We start from the raw sequence: 16,492 nt of genomic DNA on the forward strand, positions 1-16,492 counted from the left end.
AATTATTTTTATTTTTATAGTTTGAATCAGCTTGGGTACTGACAAATATTGCTTCAGGGAATTCTCTTCAGACCCGGATTGTGATTCAGGCAGGAGCTGTGCCCATCTTCATAGAGTTGCTCAGCTCGGAGTTTGAAGATGTCCAGGAGCAGGTAAAAAATGAAGTGAATAAAGAGAAGCAGATGAAAGAATAAAATTTCTTCCTTTGGTCTTGTATTTAGGGCCTGAGTTTCACCACTCAGCCATGACTATCCATGGTTCATCACAAGGAGTATTCTAGAAATCTAAACTTAAAGTAGTAAATTTCAGAGAGAAGCAGAATTTCTCCTAGACACATGTAACCATTTTTCTCCTTTCAATTCTGAAATTCTTTAATCCATACACCTTTTTAGACCATGTAAGCAGTTCATATAGGACTCTCTAGTGTTGATTGAAGTAGCATGTCTTTGCAACTTTTGTGCAGAAAAAGACATAGAAGACCTGAATTTCTTATTACTGCCAACTTTATCAAATTTATAAATATAAACCAATGCTAAATAAATGACTCTTTTTACAGCTTTATTGAGCTATGATCAACATACAGTAAACTGCATATATCTAAAGTATGCAGTTTGATAAGTTTTGAAATATATATACATCCATGAAACCATCATCACAATCAAGATAATATATCTCTTACTCTCAAAAGTTTGATAAGGTTATCTGCATCTTGATTCCTCTTGAATTCTTCATTAACTGTTTTCTCATGTAAGCAAACTTAAATGGCTGGGTAAGCCATTTGAAGTTGCTGCTATATACCAAGGGCTATATGGAATGTTACTTAGGAGTGGGAGATAACGAATATGTATAAGAACCAGTTCTTCCCTTTAATAATCTTACTACCATGAATGCTCACATTTCCTTCTGTTCATTGTATGCGTTAGAATATTAGTAGTCTTTCTTTCCGCAAATCCCACAAGTGTTTTATTTAACTACCTGATGAGCAAACTAGAGGTGTTAATAGTTAATGTCCATGTGTAATATGTTGATTAAGTGCTGTATAATTTTATAAAGAGTTATTTTGGTATGTTGGCATCTTTTTTTTTTTTTGAAGAATTGTGAAATAATTAAACTGTAAAACCGTCATTAATGAAAACTTCTTTCACAGGCAGTCTGGGCTCTTGGCAACATTGCTGGAGATAGTACCATGTGCAGGGACTATGTCTTAGACTGCAATATCCTTCCCCCTCTGTTGCAGTAAGTTTCTGTTTTTTGTTGTTGTTGTTTGTTTCTTTTTGGAGTAATAAAAATGAGAGGTTCCTCAGAAGGCAGTCATTTTGGGAAATCATTTTGGATTTCCGAGTGTTGTTGTCCATTCCAGATATTTTCTTGTTAACTTGTTTAGATCCCTTCTTCAAGTACCCTGTCTCATTCAAATGCCAAAATTCTGAATTAGTGGAGTTAGAAATTAATGAAGTTTTATTGTTCTGGGGAAAAACTATTTGAGGACATCTCTTTATTCATTGGAGCCCTGGTGGCACAGTGGTTAAGAGCTCAGCGGCTAACTAAAAGGTGAGCAGTTCGAATCCACCAGCTGCTCCTTGGAAACCCTGTGGGGCAGTTCTGCTGTGTCCTGTAGGGTCACTATGAGTCGGAGTTGACTCGATGGCAACAGGTTTGGTTTTCTTTATTCAGTAGCATCAAATGGTTTATTATTTTTCTCATGTGATGAGAGAATTAATGTTCATTATATAGCTTACAGTTGTACCATCGTGCTCGTAGGTTATTTTCAAAGCAAAACCGCCTAACCATGACCCGGAATGCAGTATGGGCTTTGTCTAACCTATGTAGAGGGAAAAGTCCACCTCCAGAATTTGTAAAGGTAAGGATTATGCTTGTGAGAAATTGACAGAAAGAGTACAACTAAAAGAGTGTACACCCAGTTTTAATGTGATCAGAAAGAAATAATGACTTTTGATAAAATTTAAAATGTAGGAATTTTATCTGTTTCTAGAGAAACTGAGCTTTTTGTTGTTATTTTTGTTTTAATTTGGCATAATTTTGCACTGTTTGTAGAAAGCCCTGCATTGATCTTAAAAGCTATCATTTTTAGATTCATAAATTATCTAAAATAAAGCATTTCCTGGCTTTAGCACTTGTGAAAGTTCCTTAACCTCTTTGGTCTACAGAGAATGTATTCTGAGAAGGAATCTCACTGTGGGAATTGGTGCATATGAAATTTTGCTTCCTGAGATCTGTTTGCATGGGCTCTGACTACCTCATCCGAGTAAACCGAGAGGTCACTGACAGCACTAGCCACTTGCTGTCCTGTCTCTAGAAGTGTAAATCACCCCATAAGCTACTAGGTGTATGCCTGATTGCCTTGTTCTCAAGTATCTCACCCTGCTTCTGGCTGTTATTCTATTGAATTTTCTTAAAACTTACCATTTTCCTTTTACAGGTGTCTCCCTGTCTGAATGTGCTTTCCTGGTTGCTGTTTGTCAGTGACACTGATGTACTGGCTGATGCCTGCTGGGCCCTCTCGTATCTGTCAGATGGGCCCAACGATAAAATTCAAGCAGTCATTGACGCAGGAGTGTGTAGGAGACTTGTGGAGCTGCTGATGTAAGATATCTTCAGGAAAGGCTGTCTGATCTTTAATCCCTGTATTAGTTTTCTAGTTGTGCTTTGGGCTGCTGTCTTTCATTATTTGTTTACTTGTTTTGATGTCCAAATCTTTCTTTTAAGATTTTTTTTTTTTTTTGAGGCTTATAAAGAACCTCGCTCTTCTCTGCTGTTAGCAGTCCTTCTGCAGAAATATTTGGAAAACTGATATAGGCAGTTCTGGCTCATACTGGATGACCATAGACCAACCACTGGACAACCAAAATCATATTGCCACTAAAAAACAGTCATTCCTTATCTGTCTCGTTGAATCTTACTTCCTTTTGATAGATCTCTTTGTGATACCTTTGATTATAAAGTAGATGGTTTTCTGTATTAATCAAATTTGTGGGTAGTAATAGAAGAAACAAAATAAAATTTAGGGTGATATACTGGAAAAATGGTGCAGTTACAAGCCACATGAAATATAATTGAAGTGTAAGTACACAGTAGATGCAAGGAGACCTTGCCCCAGACATGACATGTGGAATGGATTATATAAGTATGAGGTACAGAATACAAAACTCTGGGATTATAGCTGGCCACAGACTGCAGCTCAGCAGTTTAGTGCTGTTAATGAGTAAATGCAGTGTGATGCTGCAGGAGCTAGAAGTACAGCATGCAAACTCTGGGAAGTAATCCTTTGTACTCTTTAGTCACTAGATTATTATATATTTTAAGCATCATCAGATCTTAACATAAATGTGAAGGAACTGACATAGTTTTTTCAGAAGTGATCAATCTCATTAAAAGGGAGAGAAAATAGGACCTATAAGGAAAGTTAAAGCATATTGGCTTACTTAACCTGAAATATCAAGACTTAATATCTGTCTTCAAGTATGTAAAGGGCCTTGTGGAAGGTTTTGCTTTTTGACCAGTAAGACAAATGAGGTTTAGTAGACAGAGTTCGTTATTTGAATCCTGAAACCTGGCCTTCATTTTCAAGTTAGGTCAACTGTTGACATATTTTCACTTTTGTGAAAATTAGACAATATGTAGAACTTAAAAATGTTGTATGAATGTTAACAATTGCTCTCTATTATCTCAGCAACCATAGAGGACCAAGTATAGAGGAAATGAAACCTATATTAAAGATTGGGGAGAGCTTGAAATCCAGGTGATGAGATATCTGGAAAAGATGACTAGGAATGATTTGTATTTTTAAATCCAAAAATATTAAGTAAGAGGAAAGACAGCTCTTCAAGGGGGCACCAAACATTGCATCAGAATGATAGGGTGCCCATAATAGCCACCATGGGGGTACTTTTCCACTCTGCAATCCTATCACATATTAATTTCTTTTGGATTTCAGTTTTAAAGAAAAGAGGCTAAGGATAGAACTGTTAGAAATAACATTTCTTTTTCTTGTTGCAGGCATAATGATTATAAAGTGGTCTCCCCTGCTTTGCGAGCTGTGGGAAACATTGTTACAGGGGATGATATTCAGACACAGGTATGAATAAATGTTATTTTTTCCTTCAAAACAGTACATTGAGCCCCCTGATCATGGTTCTGTTATATTTAACTACATATTACTAAGGGGAGTTGGCATGTATCCTTTGTTTTGTTATTGTTTGTTAAAAGTGGTGGCTTATATGACTGCTCCCTGTATGTACCTTCAGTATCTGACTTGACCTGTTGCTTGTAGCGATTTTGGGTTACCTGTGACATGACATTTTCTTTGGGGCAGGCAGGTTTTTGTTTCCCACTATTTCTTTTCTTTTTTTTTAAACATTTTGTTGTGTTTTTGGTGAAAGTTTACACAGCAAATTAGGTTCCCATTTAACAATTCTATACATATTGTTCAGTGACCTTGGTTACATTTCCTGCATTGTGTCAACATTCTCATTATTTCTGTTCTGGTTGTTCCATTTCCATTTATCTGGCTTCCCTTCTCCTCCTCCGCCCCTTCTCATTTTTGTTTTTAGGGTAAATGTTGACCATTTGGTCTCATATACCAGAAGAAAACAAACGCGTTGCCATCGAGTTGATTCCGACTCATAGCAACTCTATAGGACAGAGTAGAACTGCCCCATACGGTTTCTAAGGAGCGGCTGGTGAATTCAAACTGCCGACCTGCTGGTTAGCAGCCAAGCCCTTAGCTTCTGCGCCACCAGGGCTCCTGATCTCATATAGATGGTTTTTTTTTTTTTTTAAAAAAAAAATAAAAAAGGAGCCACAGTGCTTACAAGTGATATTGTTTATTTTATGAGCCAATCTGTTATTTAGCTGAAAGGTGACCTCCAGGAATGGTTTCAGTTCAAAGTTTAAAGGGTATTTCAGGGCAGTAGTCTCAGGGGATAGTTTATTCCACTACTTCTTATATTTGAAATGGTTCTCTGTGAGTATCAGAACTTCCAGTAGCATCTTTTCTCTGTCATCTTCATCTCATCCTTTGTGATAGTGTCCTCCCTTCTGTACGTACGTAGGTCTTTTGGAGCCCTGGTGCCACGGTAGTTAAGCGTTTGGCTGCTGTCCAAAAGTCAGCAGTTCAAATCCACCAGCTGCTTCTTGGAAACCCTATGCGGGCACTTCTGCTCGGTCCTGTAGGGTTACTATGAGTCGGAATCGACTCCACGGCAGTGGGTTTGGGTTTTTTTTTTGGGTAGATCTGTACCAAGATACACCACTCACAGTGGATTGTTCTAGCCATTTTTCTTCTTGATCTCTCAGATGCATTGACGACTTTTGTAAATCATCTTCCTAGGCTTCTGTGATGTGGAAGTGGTTTGGTTCTCCTGCCTTGCTGACCGTTTGTTTCTCCTTCACACTCTTTCCTGTTTTCCTCCTGATCGTGGGCAACCTCCAGGGTCAGTCCTTCAGCCTCATTCATAGATTTTACAACTTCGAACATCACCGTTGTGCGCATGGATTGAGAATTGGGAATTAGATTTTAGCCTTAGCTCTTAACCAGCTCTGACTTTGACCAAGACATTTAATGTCTTCACTTTTCTCATCTTTTAAATTAAAGAAATTGAATTTATTCTCTAAAGACTCTCCCAACCCTGATATTTACTTTATCATGTCTTCAAAAGAATTTATTATTTCCCCCCGTATATCTAGGCCTCTGCTTATGTCCCTGATCTCAGTGAACGGCAGCAACAGAAATCTGGACATCAGATTGATCCTTCCCTCTCCTCTACCTGTCTTAGATCAGTCACTAAGTTCTGTTATTCCATCTCTAATCTATCCTTGCCACTGCTTAGTTTAGACATTTCTTATACCCTCCTCACATCAACAGAATGATGAAGAATGCAAATTTGATTGCGTCATGTTCATTGTCTTTGAAGGATCCCTGGTTGTCTGGTGGTTAAGCACTCAGCTGCTAACTAATAACTGACAGGTCAGCAGTTCAAACCCACCAGCCGCTCTACGGGAGAAAGATATGGCAGTCTGCTTCCATAAAGATTTCACCCTAGGAAACCCTGTGAGGCAGTTCTGCTCTGTCCTATAGGGTCGTTACGAGTCAATCCACTCGACAGCAGTGGGTTTGGTTTTTGGTTTTTATTGTCTTTGAATACTTTTAAAGATCCATTAAAATCTGGTGCCTATACAGTGGTAATGCTGTACAACAGAATGAAGAAGCTCTTATGTACTGATGTGAAAAGATCCTAGGTTATATTGTTCAAAAAGAAAAAAAAGGGGAGCAGAGTTGTGTGTCAAGTGTTACCATTTATGTAATAAGGAGACGGGGAGGAGAGGAGAAGAAAACAATACATATGATTATATCTGTACAGAACTTCTCTGGAAGGATGATGCACAGGAATCCAATAACATTGGTTGTCTCTGATGGAGAACTGGGTAGCTGGGGTACAGGAGTGGGAAAGAATCTTTTAACTCTATACCAAAAACCAAACTCATTGCTGTCAAGTCAATTCCAACTCATAGCAACCCTATAGGACAGAGTACAACTGCCCCACAGGGTTTCCAAGGAGTAGCTGGTGGATTCAAACTGCTGACCTTTTGGTTAGCAGCCGAGCTCTTAACCACTGTGCCACTAGGGCTCTTTTAACTATATAGCCATTTATAATTTCTGGATTTTTGAACCAAAAAAGTGTATTTGTGATTCAAAACCACAAAACAAAAAACTTCTCTACCCCATCCTCTATGCTCTTGCCATCTTTATTCTTTGAATTAGCTGTGTCCACTCTCAGCTCTGAGCTTCAGCACATGCTTTTTTCTTTCTGCCTGAAATAATATGCCTCCATTCTCCATCCCTGCTCTGACCACCACCTTAAACATCCACTCTTTCCCACTAATGTCTTCTCATTCTTCAGGTCTTGGTGTTAATGTCATTTTTGTTTGACCCGAGACTCTAAAGTTAGGGGTTCCTTCTTTTGTTTTATCTATCATAACACTTACCACTGTATTGTAACTGTCTAATTACTTGATTGTGGAGCCCTGGTGACACAGTGGTTAAGAACTTGGCTGCTAACCAAAAAGTTGGCAGTTTGAATCCACCAGCTGCTCCTTGGAGCCCCTATGAGGCAGTTCTTCTCTGTCCTACAGGGTTACTGTGAGTTGGAATCGACTTGAAGGCAGTGGGTTTGGTTGGGTTTAATTACTTGATTGTAAGCTTCTAGAGGGGAACTGTGTTGTTCTTGTTAATTACTGAGCCTCTATAAATTAGTTCCTGGCACAGTGTATCAGGGCTCAGAAAATATTTATTTATTGAATGAATGAAGTTCTAAATCTATATACCTCTAGCTCTGACCTCTCTCTCTGTTTCCAGGAATCTGTTAGGTACTTCTCCTTGCATGTCTCACATCAGTCTCCCTTACAGTTTATTTTCTTCCTCCAAAAGCAGATTCCAAGTCTTGATTTTTCCTGTTTCTATTAATGATGTAACTGTTCATCTGTTGACCCTCACTTGAAACTTTGTAGTCGTATTTGGTATCTCCTCCTCTCACACTTCCAATAGCAAGTCACCAGGCTTTGTTGATTCTTTTTTTTTTTTAAATAATATGTATTGGGTTTTTGGTGAAAGTTTACACAGCAAGTTATGTTCCCATTTGACAGTCTCCACACAAATTGTTCAGTGTCATTAGTTACATTTATCACAATGTGTCAATACTCTCATTGTGTTCAGCTTGTTGCCTTTCCAGTACTCTATTTACCCTGCCTTGTTATCTTCTCATCTTTGTTTTTGAGTAATTGTTGACCATTTGGTCTCATACTGATGGTTTTTAAGTAGAGCACCGATCTTATGGGTAATATCCTTTATTTTGTATGCCACTCTGCTATTTCGCTAAAAGGTGGTTTCGGGATACGTTCGGTTCTAGGTTTAAAGAATGTCTCAGGGGAATAGACTTGTTTCTTCTCTGAGCTTTTGGTTACCTTCTTACTCTTCCGCTCCTGGCGAGTAGAGACCCATAGTTGTGTTAAGACAAGCTGGTAAGGTCTTGTTGATTCTGTTACTAGATCCCACATCTAATATACCTTATTTTGATTCCTCTTTTCTCACACACAAAGATTGTTGCTGTACTCAACTAATTTGTCTTCCTACAGGGTAGAAATATTATTCCTATTCTTCCCAAGCAGTTTAACCCTCTCAGTTTATTCTCCCTAATATTAATCTTTCCTAAAATAACCTTGTTCACATTATTTTTCTTCTTTCTACCATATTATTAAGCTTTGGGTATAGAACCCTTCCTTATAGCCTCATTTGTCCATTCTTGTCTTACTTTGTGGTAACCTATCTCAGCATCTTCTCATTTTCAGCTTTTCTGTTTGCAGTGCCCTTCCTTTTCTTTGCTTAGGAAATCCTGTGTTTCAAGGCCCTGCATTGAAGTCGTCTTTCCTGACTACCTCTCCCTAAGTATTCTCTTTAACTTCTGATATATTAATTTTCTAGACTACTTATTTGGCTCTTTTTTTTTTATTATTGCTTTGCGATTATACTGTTGCTTATCTTCTTTTGAAGGTTTATTTTTTCCCATGGTTATAAACAGTACATTTATATTATAGGAGATTTAGCAAATGCAGAAAAATGCGAAGAATGTAAAAGTCTCCTATAACTCCACTACCTAAAGATACACTCAGTATTAACAATTTACTACATTTCCTTGTAGTCTTTTTACTGTCCACATGTATATTTTTTTCTAACATAAAGATATTATAGTCTTTAGGAGCCCTGGTGGTATAGTGGTTAAGAGCTCAGCTGCTAACCAAAAGGTCGGCAGTTTGAGTCCACTGGCTGTTTCTTGGAAACCCTATGGGGCGGTTCTGCTCTGTCCTGTAGGGTCGCTGTGAGTCGGAACTGACTCCATGACACCTAAAAACAACAACAACATACAGTTCTGTGTGTTGCTCTTTTCATAGTGTTCATTTAATGTTCTGTTGTGAGTTTTATGATTTCCTCTGGTTAGATATCCTAGGAGTAATTATTTGTATCAAATTATGTGGATTTTTTAAAAACCTCTTGATATATATAACCAAGTTGTTTTTAAAAAGATTGTGCATATTTAACTGCAAGTTTTATTATTTTTTGATCTGTTTTAATTTAATAAGCAAAAATGACTTCATTTCAATTTATATTTACTTATAAAGTAATTTTCTATTAAAATATTAGTTTCTCTTATGAATTTACATGTTAAGGATAGCAACTCTTATTTGCAAACATTGTATGGTATTCATTTTAATTTTGTTATGATTTTTGACATGTAAAAACTTGTATTTGGTTACATTTTTATTTTCCCACTATGATTTCTTTCATTGTCTTTATGCTTGGTAAGTCCTTCACCATTTTTAGATCAGCTGTTTAGTTACATTGTCTTCTGCTTTACGGTTTCTTTTTAAATATTTACTCTTCATATTGGTTGCAGATTTATTTTGGTGACTGTTTAAGACTTGATTTTCAAAACTGATTTTCAACGAGACAACCCCTTATTCTTGTACCTTCTGTTAAATAAAACCACCAGTCATTGGAGGAAGAAAGGATTAACTTTAATCAAATACTTAATTGTTTATAGATGCCTACATGTGTTTCTGGGCTAGATATCTATTCTTTTGTGCAGTGATGACTCTTGAGCCCACCATAGACTGTTCATCATTGTAACTTTGTGGTTGTATTTTCTGGTAGAGTAGGTCTCCTTTGTGTGTATTTGTCTTCTCTCTCACCTTTGTAAACTGGGGGCATATCCTTTTCATCTTTGTATCCTACAGAGCACCTGGTGTACTTCATTAACCACATCAAAAGTGCTTATTAAGTGTGTGTTGGTTCATTGACTACGAGGTATAGAGTTCTCAGTTGACTTAGAAATCTCAGACCACTTTTGATTTTCTGGCCACTTGATATATTTATCCATCCAAAAGACATTTTAATGCTGTAGGGATAGAAGGGTGAATGAGTAATTCTGTTCTAATTACTAATGCTAACATTCTTTATTGTGCCTTATTAAGTACAGTTTTAGCAGTTGTGAGTACAGTGAAACTGGTTTGATCATCTTAGAACTTTATTCTTCATAGCAGTGAATCTTTTTATCAATTTGTAAAGGTTTTGTTTCTAACACTTCAAGTGGATGCGTTATTTCTTTGCTTAAATTTTTCCTAAAATAAGTTTTCTGAATTAAAGGTTTACTTATATTTGAATCATTATAATAAGTAAAATTTTCAAACTTTTCCTTTTAGGTAATTTTGAATTGCTCAGCTCTGCAAAGTTTATTGCATTTGCTGAGTAGCCCAAAGGAATCTATCAAAAAGGAAGCATGTTGGACAATATCTAATATCACAGCTGGAAATAGGGCACAGATCCAGGTAATCCTTAGCCCTTGTCTTTTTTCTATATTTTTATTGGTAAATAGTTTTTTTCAGTCTTTAAAATATTAAAAAAAAATTTTTTTTTATGATTTAAAAAAAGTCTTCTAAAACATTTTTTTCACTATTGCTTTGAAGACTCCTACTTTCCAACATTGTTGTCCAACATTGTTGTCTTATTTCATAGTCTATTTCCTAACTTTTTTTATCCTAACTTATAGATGTTAAGTCTTTTGAAACTTTTACACGTAGGCCTTGGTTTTCCCCTTTGTCTCTAATATTTGATTATTTGCCAAGATCCAAGAAATACTATCTTTTATTTTCGAAGTAAAGTAGAGGGGCAGTGAAAAAGAGGAAGACCCTCAATAAGATGGACTGACACAGTGGCTGCAACAGTGGGCTCAAACATAGCAGTGATTGTGAGGATGGCACAGGACCCAGCAGTGTTTCGTTCTGTTGTACACAGGGTCGCTATGAGTCGGAACCAACTCGACAGCACCTAACAACAGCAACATTTTCAAAGTGTTTTGCTGGACTTTGTATTAAACAGATTGGCTTTGTTCTTGCCAAATAAAATATTTATTTTCCAGTGGACCTGTGTTTTAGATTGCTTCAGTTTTTCATAAATCTTTGGGGCCCCATTTTTCTTAAAATTGTTATCTGCTCTTTTGTCCTTTAATCATTAGGAGAGTAACTCAGGTAGGTCAAAAAGTTCAGATCATGATCCATGCGGGAACAATGGGTTAGAAAAGATACCAAAAACGTAGAATCATTGGACTTTGAGCTGAGTGGAATCACAGAGGTCATCTAATCCATCATTCTCATTTAAAGATGAAACTGAGGCTCAGAAAAAATGATTTGCTCAGAGCCACTTCTAGTAAATGACAGGACCAGGATTAGGTGTCTTTCCACTAAACTTTGCTGTCTTTCTTCATTGGTGTAATGAAGGTTCTTGTCCAGGAAAGCATGCTTAGTCATTGAATGTTGAGTAGGGATTGAAATTGGTGGCTGCAGCAGTTTACAGCATGCATAGGAGGTGATTTCAGCTGCACTTGATTGGCTCACCACACCAGGTTCTTCTCAGTTTCTTCATACAGGAAATGATAAGTTTTAGGTTCTTGAGCCAAGGTGAAACGTGAAGGTGATTTTGGGAAAACTACTTTGTTGTTTGTATGTGGGAGGGATTGAGTAAAAATACTCTTTCCAACTAGAATGCTGTTCGGGTGATGTAGTTGAGAGGTGGTGGCTTGGAATAGGATTGCAGCAGTGGTAAAGTCAAAGATGGATTCAGGGCATTTTAAATTGAGAATGAAAAGGGGACGTGGTGACTCACTGAATTTAGAGTAAGTAAACTAAAAGCAGACTGGATATAGAAGGCAGAAGATATGTCTGAGGTGACTAGCAGACCTGAAACAACCTGCTGGCCACCTGGGCTGGCGCTCCAGTGAGAAATGAGGACATGCAAGAGTGGATGCTGTGAGGAAGTGAGACTAACAGAGGAACAGACAGCTGAAATACCACAATTTCTTACTGTGGGTGGAACAAGAGAGGACAATAAAAGAGAAAGAAGACAAGGAGACAACTGGGAAATTACAAAGTCACAGACTCTAGGGAGGATGACACAAAGTAGAGCAAAAAGGTTAGGGATATAATGAGAACTCCTTTCATTTTTTTTTTTTAGAACGAGGAAGGATGTCATTACAGTTATAGTTAGTATCACTAACATTTTTACAAATCTTGTAATTTCCCTTTCCATTTAAATTTTTCTTTAATTTTAGACTGTGATAGATGCCAACATTTTTCCAGCCCTCATTAGTATATTACAGACTGCTGAGTTTCGGACAAGGAAAGAAGCAGCTTGGGCCATCACAAATGCAACTTCTGGAGGATCAGCTGAACAAATCAAGTAAGTACTAGCCAAGTGTACTAGCCAGGTAGTGTCCTCACTACCTACACCTTACAAGTGCCCCCCCCCCCCCAAGTAATACCTAGAGTGAAAGATTTGAGGATAAGATGAGTGAGAGAGGATCTTATTAAATAAGAATGTTCAGTTCCAGCCCTCTGGAAGATTTTTCTCAGTTTGATAATTTGACTCCAATGTATATTTAATTCCTTATACCTCTCCCATTCCTTCTTGTTGAAAATGATTCTGGGATGTCAGTAGTAAGGCATCATTGAGGTTTGAGGCAACAGAAATACTTACAGGGTGGCTCCAGCCTACTCCGGAGATTCTTGGTCAGAAACATCTGGGAAGTCTAGGTTACTTATAGAATCCTTAGATTCCAGCTCTAATAGCTAACTCCTACTATATCTAGTTTCAATGTCTTGGTAATAGAGTCGGACCAGACTTAAAAAAGAGAAGTGTGTCTTAGGATGCAGTACCAAATTCTGTATAGGCAAGTGCCTCTGAAAGTACCATAGTATTCAGTAAAGGGAGAGGTATGTATTGGCTGGAGACTTAGTAGGCCCCCTTGCCACCAGCTAGAGAAGCCATAAATAGACAGGAATCAGTTCCCCAAAGGAACATCATCATATAATTAAGTGCTAAATTCTGGACGTTCAGTATTTCATATAGAAAAATAGACTAATAATGAAGAGAAAAATGGAACTCTTAATCTGCCTTAACCTTCCTTATGGGGAAGATTGTTTTAAATTAGCGTTAAATCATTAATTACTTCCTACTATGTAATATCAGAGAAACATAGCTATTTCTCATGTTGTTGCTTTGTGGAGTAAATGAAAAAAAAAAAGATACAGATTATAGGTAAAGTGCCTGACATAGGCACTCAGTAAGTGCCAATTTTTAGTGCTTTGTTTCGAATTCAAAAAAAAAAAAAAAAAGGTAAAGAAGTCCTAACATATCGTAGCAAATTGATCAGGTATGGAAGATAAAGAAATATGTGCCTGACATAAATAAAATTGCAAACAGATTAACATATGCAGTAGTTCAGTAAAGTTCATCATGGACAGGTTATTCAAAGGATAGTTCAAGAGGTCTTCAGATTAGGTCTTTTTCAACTTCCCAAGATTTTGATTCTGGGGTCCTGTGATTCTCAGTATGATACCACTGGATGGCAGTGGTATGGAGTAATAACGAATAGTTTATTTTCAAGCTCTATGTTCAAACTTAGATATGTGCCATTTTATACCAAATATGTTTTAATTGAAATAAACTGTATACATACCTTTTGTTTTGAAATTTCATCTTCTTAAAATTTCAAAAACATTTCTAAAATACTATGATGTCTCTCATCAGAAAGTATTCAGAAGTATTTTGCTCTGTTGGAGAAGAGTAGAAAGGCTGCTTTTTAAAATTTACTCTTTTTAAAATTCAGCATAGCTGTTTATAATAATGAAGTTAATTATCAAACTCCAAGAGCAGTTTCTTCTTAACTTTCTTAAAGGCACTCCTAAGTATAAAATTACCTACAAGATTGGCTCTTTCTAGTTTGAGACATTAACATAATTTTAGAAAAGTTACTGAGTCACTTTTCAGATCATTCTTACAGACTAAACTTCCTTACCCAAAAACCTTACTGGCCGTGTCTTCTGCCAGATTGGTCAGTCAGCTAGACTTGATGACCAGCATTGAGGCAACTCCATTTTTCTGAGGGATAGTTTTTGGGATATTCAGACATTTGTAGTTAAATTTACTTTTAAGCTTTCCACACACAAAAAACAATTTGACCTTTAGCTAATACTTTTTTGGTAGCACAAATAGACAAAGTTCCTATTTTCAGGACAATTTTTGATAGTAGTCTGTTCCAGCAGACACTTGATATCAGCAGTGAACTACCTGTTAGGTTGTATGTAGCCCAGAGGATTCACGGGAACAATTACTAAACAGAAAGATGAAATCACACTTTCAGTCTGATTTATTGAAGTTACATTTTTTATAATGAGACTGGCAGTGTTTAGATGATGGTGTAAAGAGAGCAGATTTGTGACATATTGAATGTTTATAATAGATTTAAGAGTTGTAAACTCCAAGTCTAGGAGCCCTTGTGGCACAGTCATTATAGTACTCGGCTGCTAACTGAAAGATGGGCAGTTCGGACCCACCAGCCTCTCCTCGGGAGAAAAGTGTGGCAGTCTGTTTCTGTTCAGGTTACAGTCTTGGAAACCTGTGGGGCAGTTCTGCTCTCTACTGTAGGGCCACTATGAGTCAGAATTGACTTGATGGCAATGGGTTTGGTTAGTTTTTTTAAACTCAGTGTACTCTTGTTGAAGTCACAACAAGCTTCCTGCTAGTTCAGCGGGTATGAAAACTAAACTTATTTGTCCCTACTGACTGCATTCAGACTTCTTTTGGGAGGAAGGGGAGTTAATACTGAATCTGCATTTTAGTTTATGAAAACTCCTTTTGTGAGGTTGATGTTTCAAATATCCTTTAAAAAACAAGTTTAATTAAACATATAGTAGTTGCCTACTATGCCTTATTTTAAAAGGCAGTTATAGTTAAAAAAAAAAAAAATTCCTGTCACCTTTGTAGCATGTTGGGGAAGTTTATTTTGAAAACTGGTAAATAAAGGGAAAGAATCAAGATTTATCATGCTCTTTTTATATGTAAGCTCTATGTAGGGGGTAATCAAATAATTGATGAGGTAGAGTTTTTCTTTTTATGAGTATTTCAGATAATCAGCTAAGAAATATTAAGATTAGAATATTCCCATTTTGCAGCTCCAAGGAAGTAAGGGAATACTGTTGAGCACCTTCACCCATGAAGCAGTCTTTCCAAAAAAAGACTTGAATCTGATCAAGTCTCTGAATTTATCTGCCAACTTAAGGAAATATAAGGGACAGAGACATTTGTTAAATGACACCATTCAAAATCCAAACTGTAGGAAACTATAGGATAAAACCAGTTTCTTGTACACATAAATTGTAAAACAAAATTAAAAGAAAAGAGATCATATGAAGGAGAGATTAAGAGATGGGGGAGGAGATTTATAGATTAAGTAAATTAACAGATAGATCAACAAGTATAACTTGTGGACCTCATTTGAGTCCTGATTCAAACAAGCAAAGTATTAATTTTTTAAAAAAGAAAGTCAAGGAAATTTGACTACTGACTGGATGTTTATATTATGGAATAATTGTTCATAGTTTTAGGCATGGTAATGATAGTGTTCCTAGGTGAGGCGCGTGTGTGTGTGTTTTAGAAGAATCCTTACCCTTTAGAGATAAGGTGTCTGGAATTTACTTCAGAATAATCCTGGAGTGAGGAGAGTGTGTAGTGGTACAAATCAAACAAGATTGGCTGCAAGTTGATAATCACAGCAACTGAATTTGTTTTCTCTACTTTTTAATTTTGTGTACTTTTGAAATTTTCCACAATAAAAAAGTAAACACCAAGATGAAAATCAAAAAATGTACTATTTTGATGAGTGACTTATATTCAAAGTAGAAGAGTATTCTAGTTTCTTGGAGTCCAAAAATTGTGGAGGGGAAGAGGAATGGAAATGGTGCCAGAGAACTGGTTTCTGTGATAAGTTTGAAGATAACCTCTCTACTAATTTCATAAATGTTTTAAAAAATTAAAGCTTTGACTAAATTCTTCTTTGTATTAATTTAGGTACCTTGTAGAACTGGGTTGTATCAAGCCGCTCTGTGATCTCCTCACAGTCATGGACTCTAAGATTGTACAGGTTGCCCTAAATGGCTTGGAAAATATCCTGAGGCTTGGAGAACAAGAAGCCAAAAGGAATGGCACTGGCATAAACCCTTACTGTGCTTTGATTGAAGAAGCTTATGGTAAGATAGTGTGTTTACCATATTTTTATGCAAATAATGGTGCTTGTTAAACTTTTTTTTGGGGGAGCAGCAACCGTGCCCCCACCCCCCGTATTATCATAAGTGCCATGCTAATTTTTTTTACATGTTGCTGTAAAAATTAGCATATCACACTTACAAGAATTGGGGAGTGTGGCAGGCATGATTGCCCTCCCCGCCCCCAAAGTTTAACACACACTGTTATTTGTGTAAAAATATGGTAATAGGTTTTCCGGAAATTTTTGTTTTCTGTTTGCTTTTCTGACCTTTCCACATCTGAATTAGCATACTCATACAAAAAGTTTTCTTATGAATGAGAATG

At 36.8% G+C, this 16,492-nt stretch overlaps 1 protein-coding gene across 5 annotated transcripts in view; it reads left to right on the forward strand.

The window, feature by feature from the left end:
* The window catches only part of KPNA1 (karyopherin subunit alpha 1), a 96,968-nt gene that overhangs the window by 73,491 nt on the left and 6,985 nt on the right, over nt 1-16,492 (forward strand). For all 5 annotated transcript variants that reach the window (XM_004373628.3, XM_023728819.1, XM_023728820.1 and 2 more), the window contains 8 exons: nt 21-152; nt 1,148-1,236; nt 1,762-1,861; nt 2,441-2,604; nt 4,018-4,096; nt 10,273-10,398; nt 12,177-12,304; nt 15,974-16,152. In XM_004373628.3, coding sequence (XP_004373685.1) covers nt 21-152; nt 1,148-1,236; nt 1,762-1,861; nt 2,441-2,604; nt 4,018-4,096; nt 10,273-10,398; nt 12,177-12,304; nt 15,974-16,152 — 997 coding nt within the window. The remainder of the gene's footprint in view (nt 1-20; nt 153-1,147; nt 1,237-1,761; nt 1,862-2,440; nt 2,605-4,017; nt 4,097-10,272; nt 10,399-12,176; nt 12,305-15,973; nt 16,153-16,492) is intronic.

The sequence above is a fragment of the Trichechus manatus genome, unplaced genomic scaffold, assembly GCF_000243295.1.
Source record: "Trichechus manatus latirostris isolate Lorelei unplaced genomic scaffold, TriManLat1.0 scaffold00026, whole genome shotgun sequence".
NCBI lineage: Eukaryota > Metazoa > Chordata > Mammalia > Sirenia > Trichechidae > Trichechus > Trichechus manatus.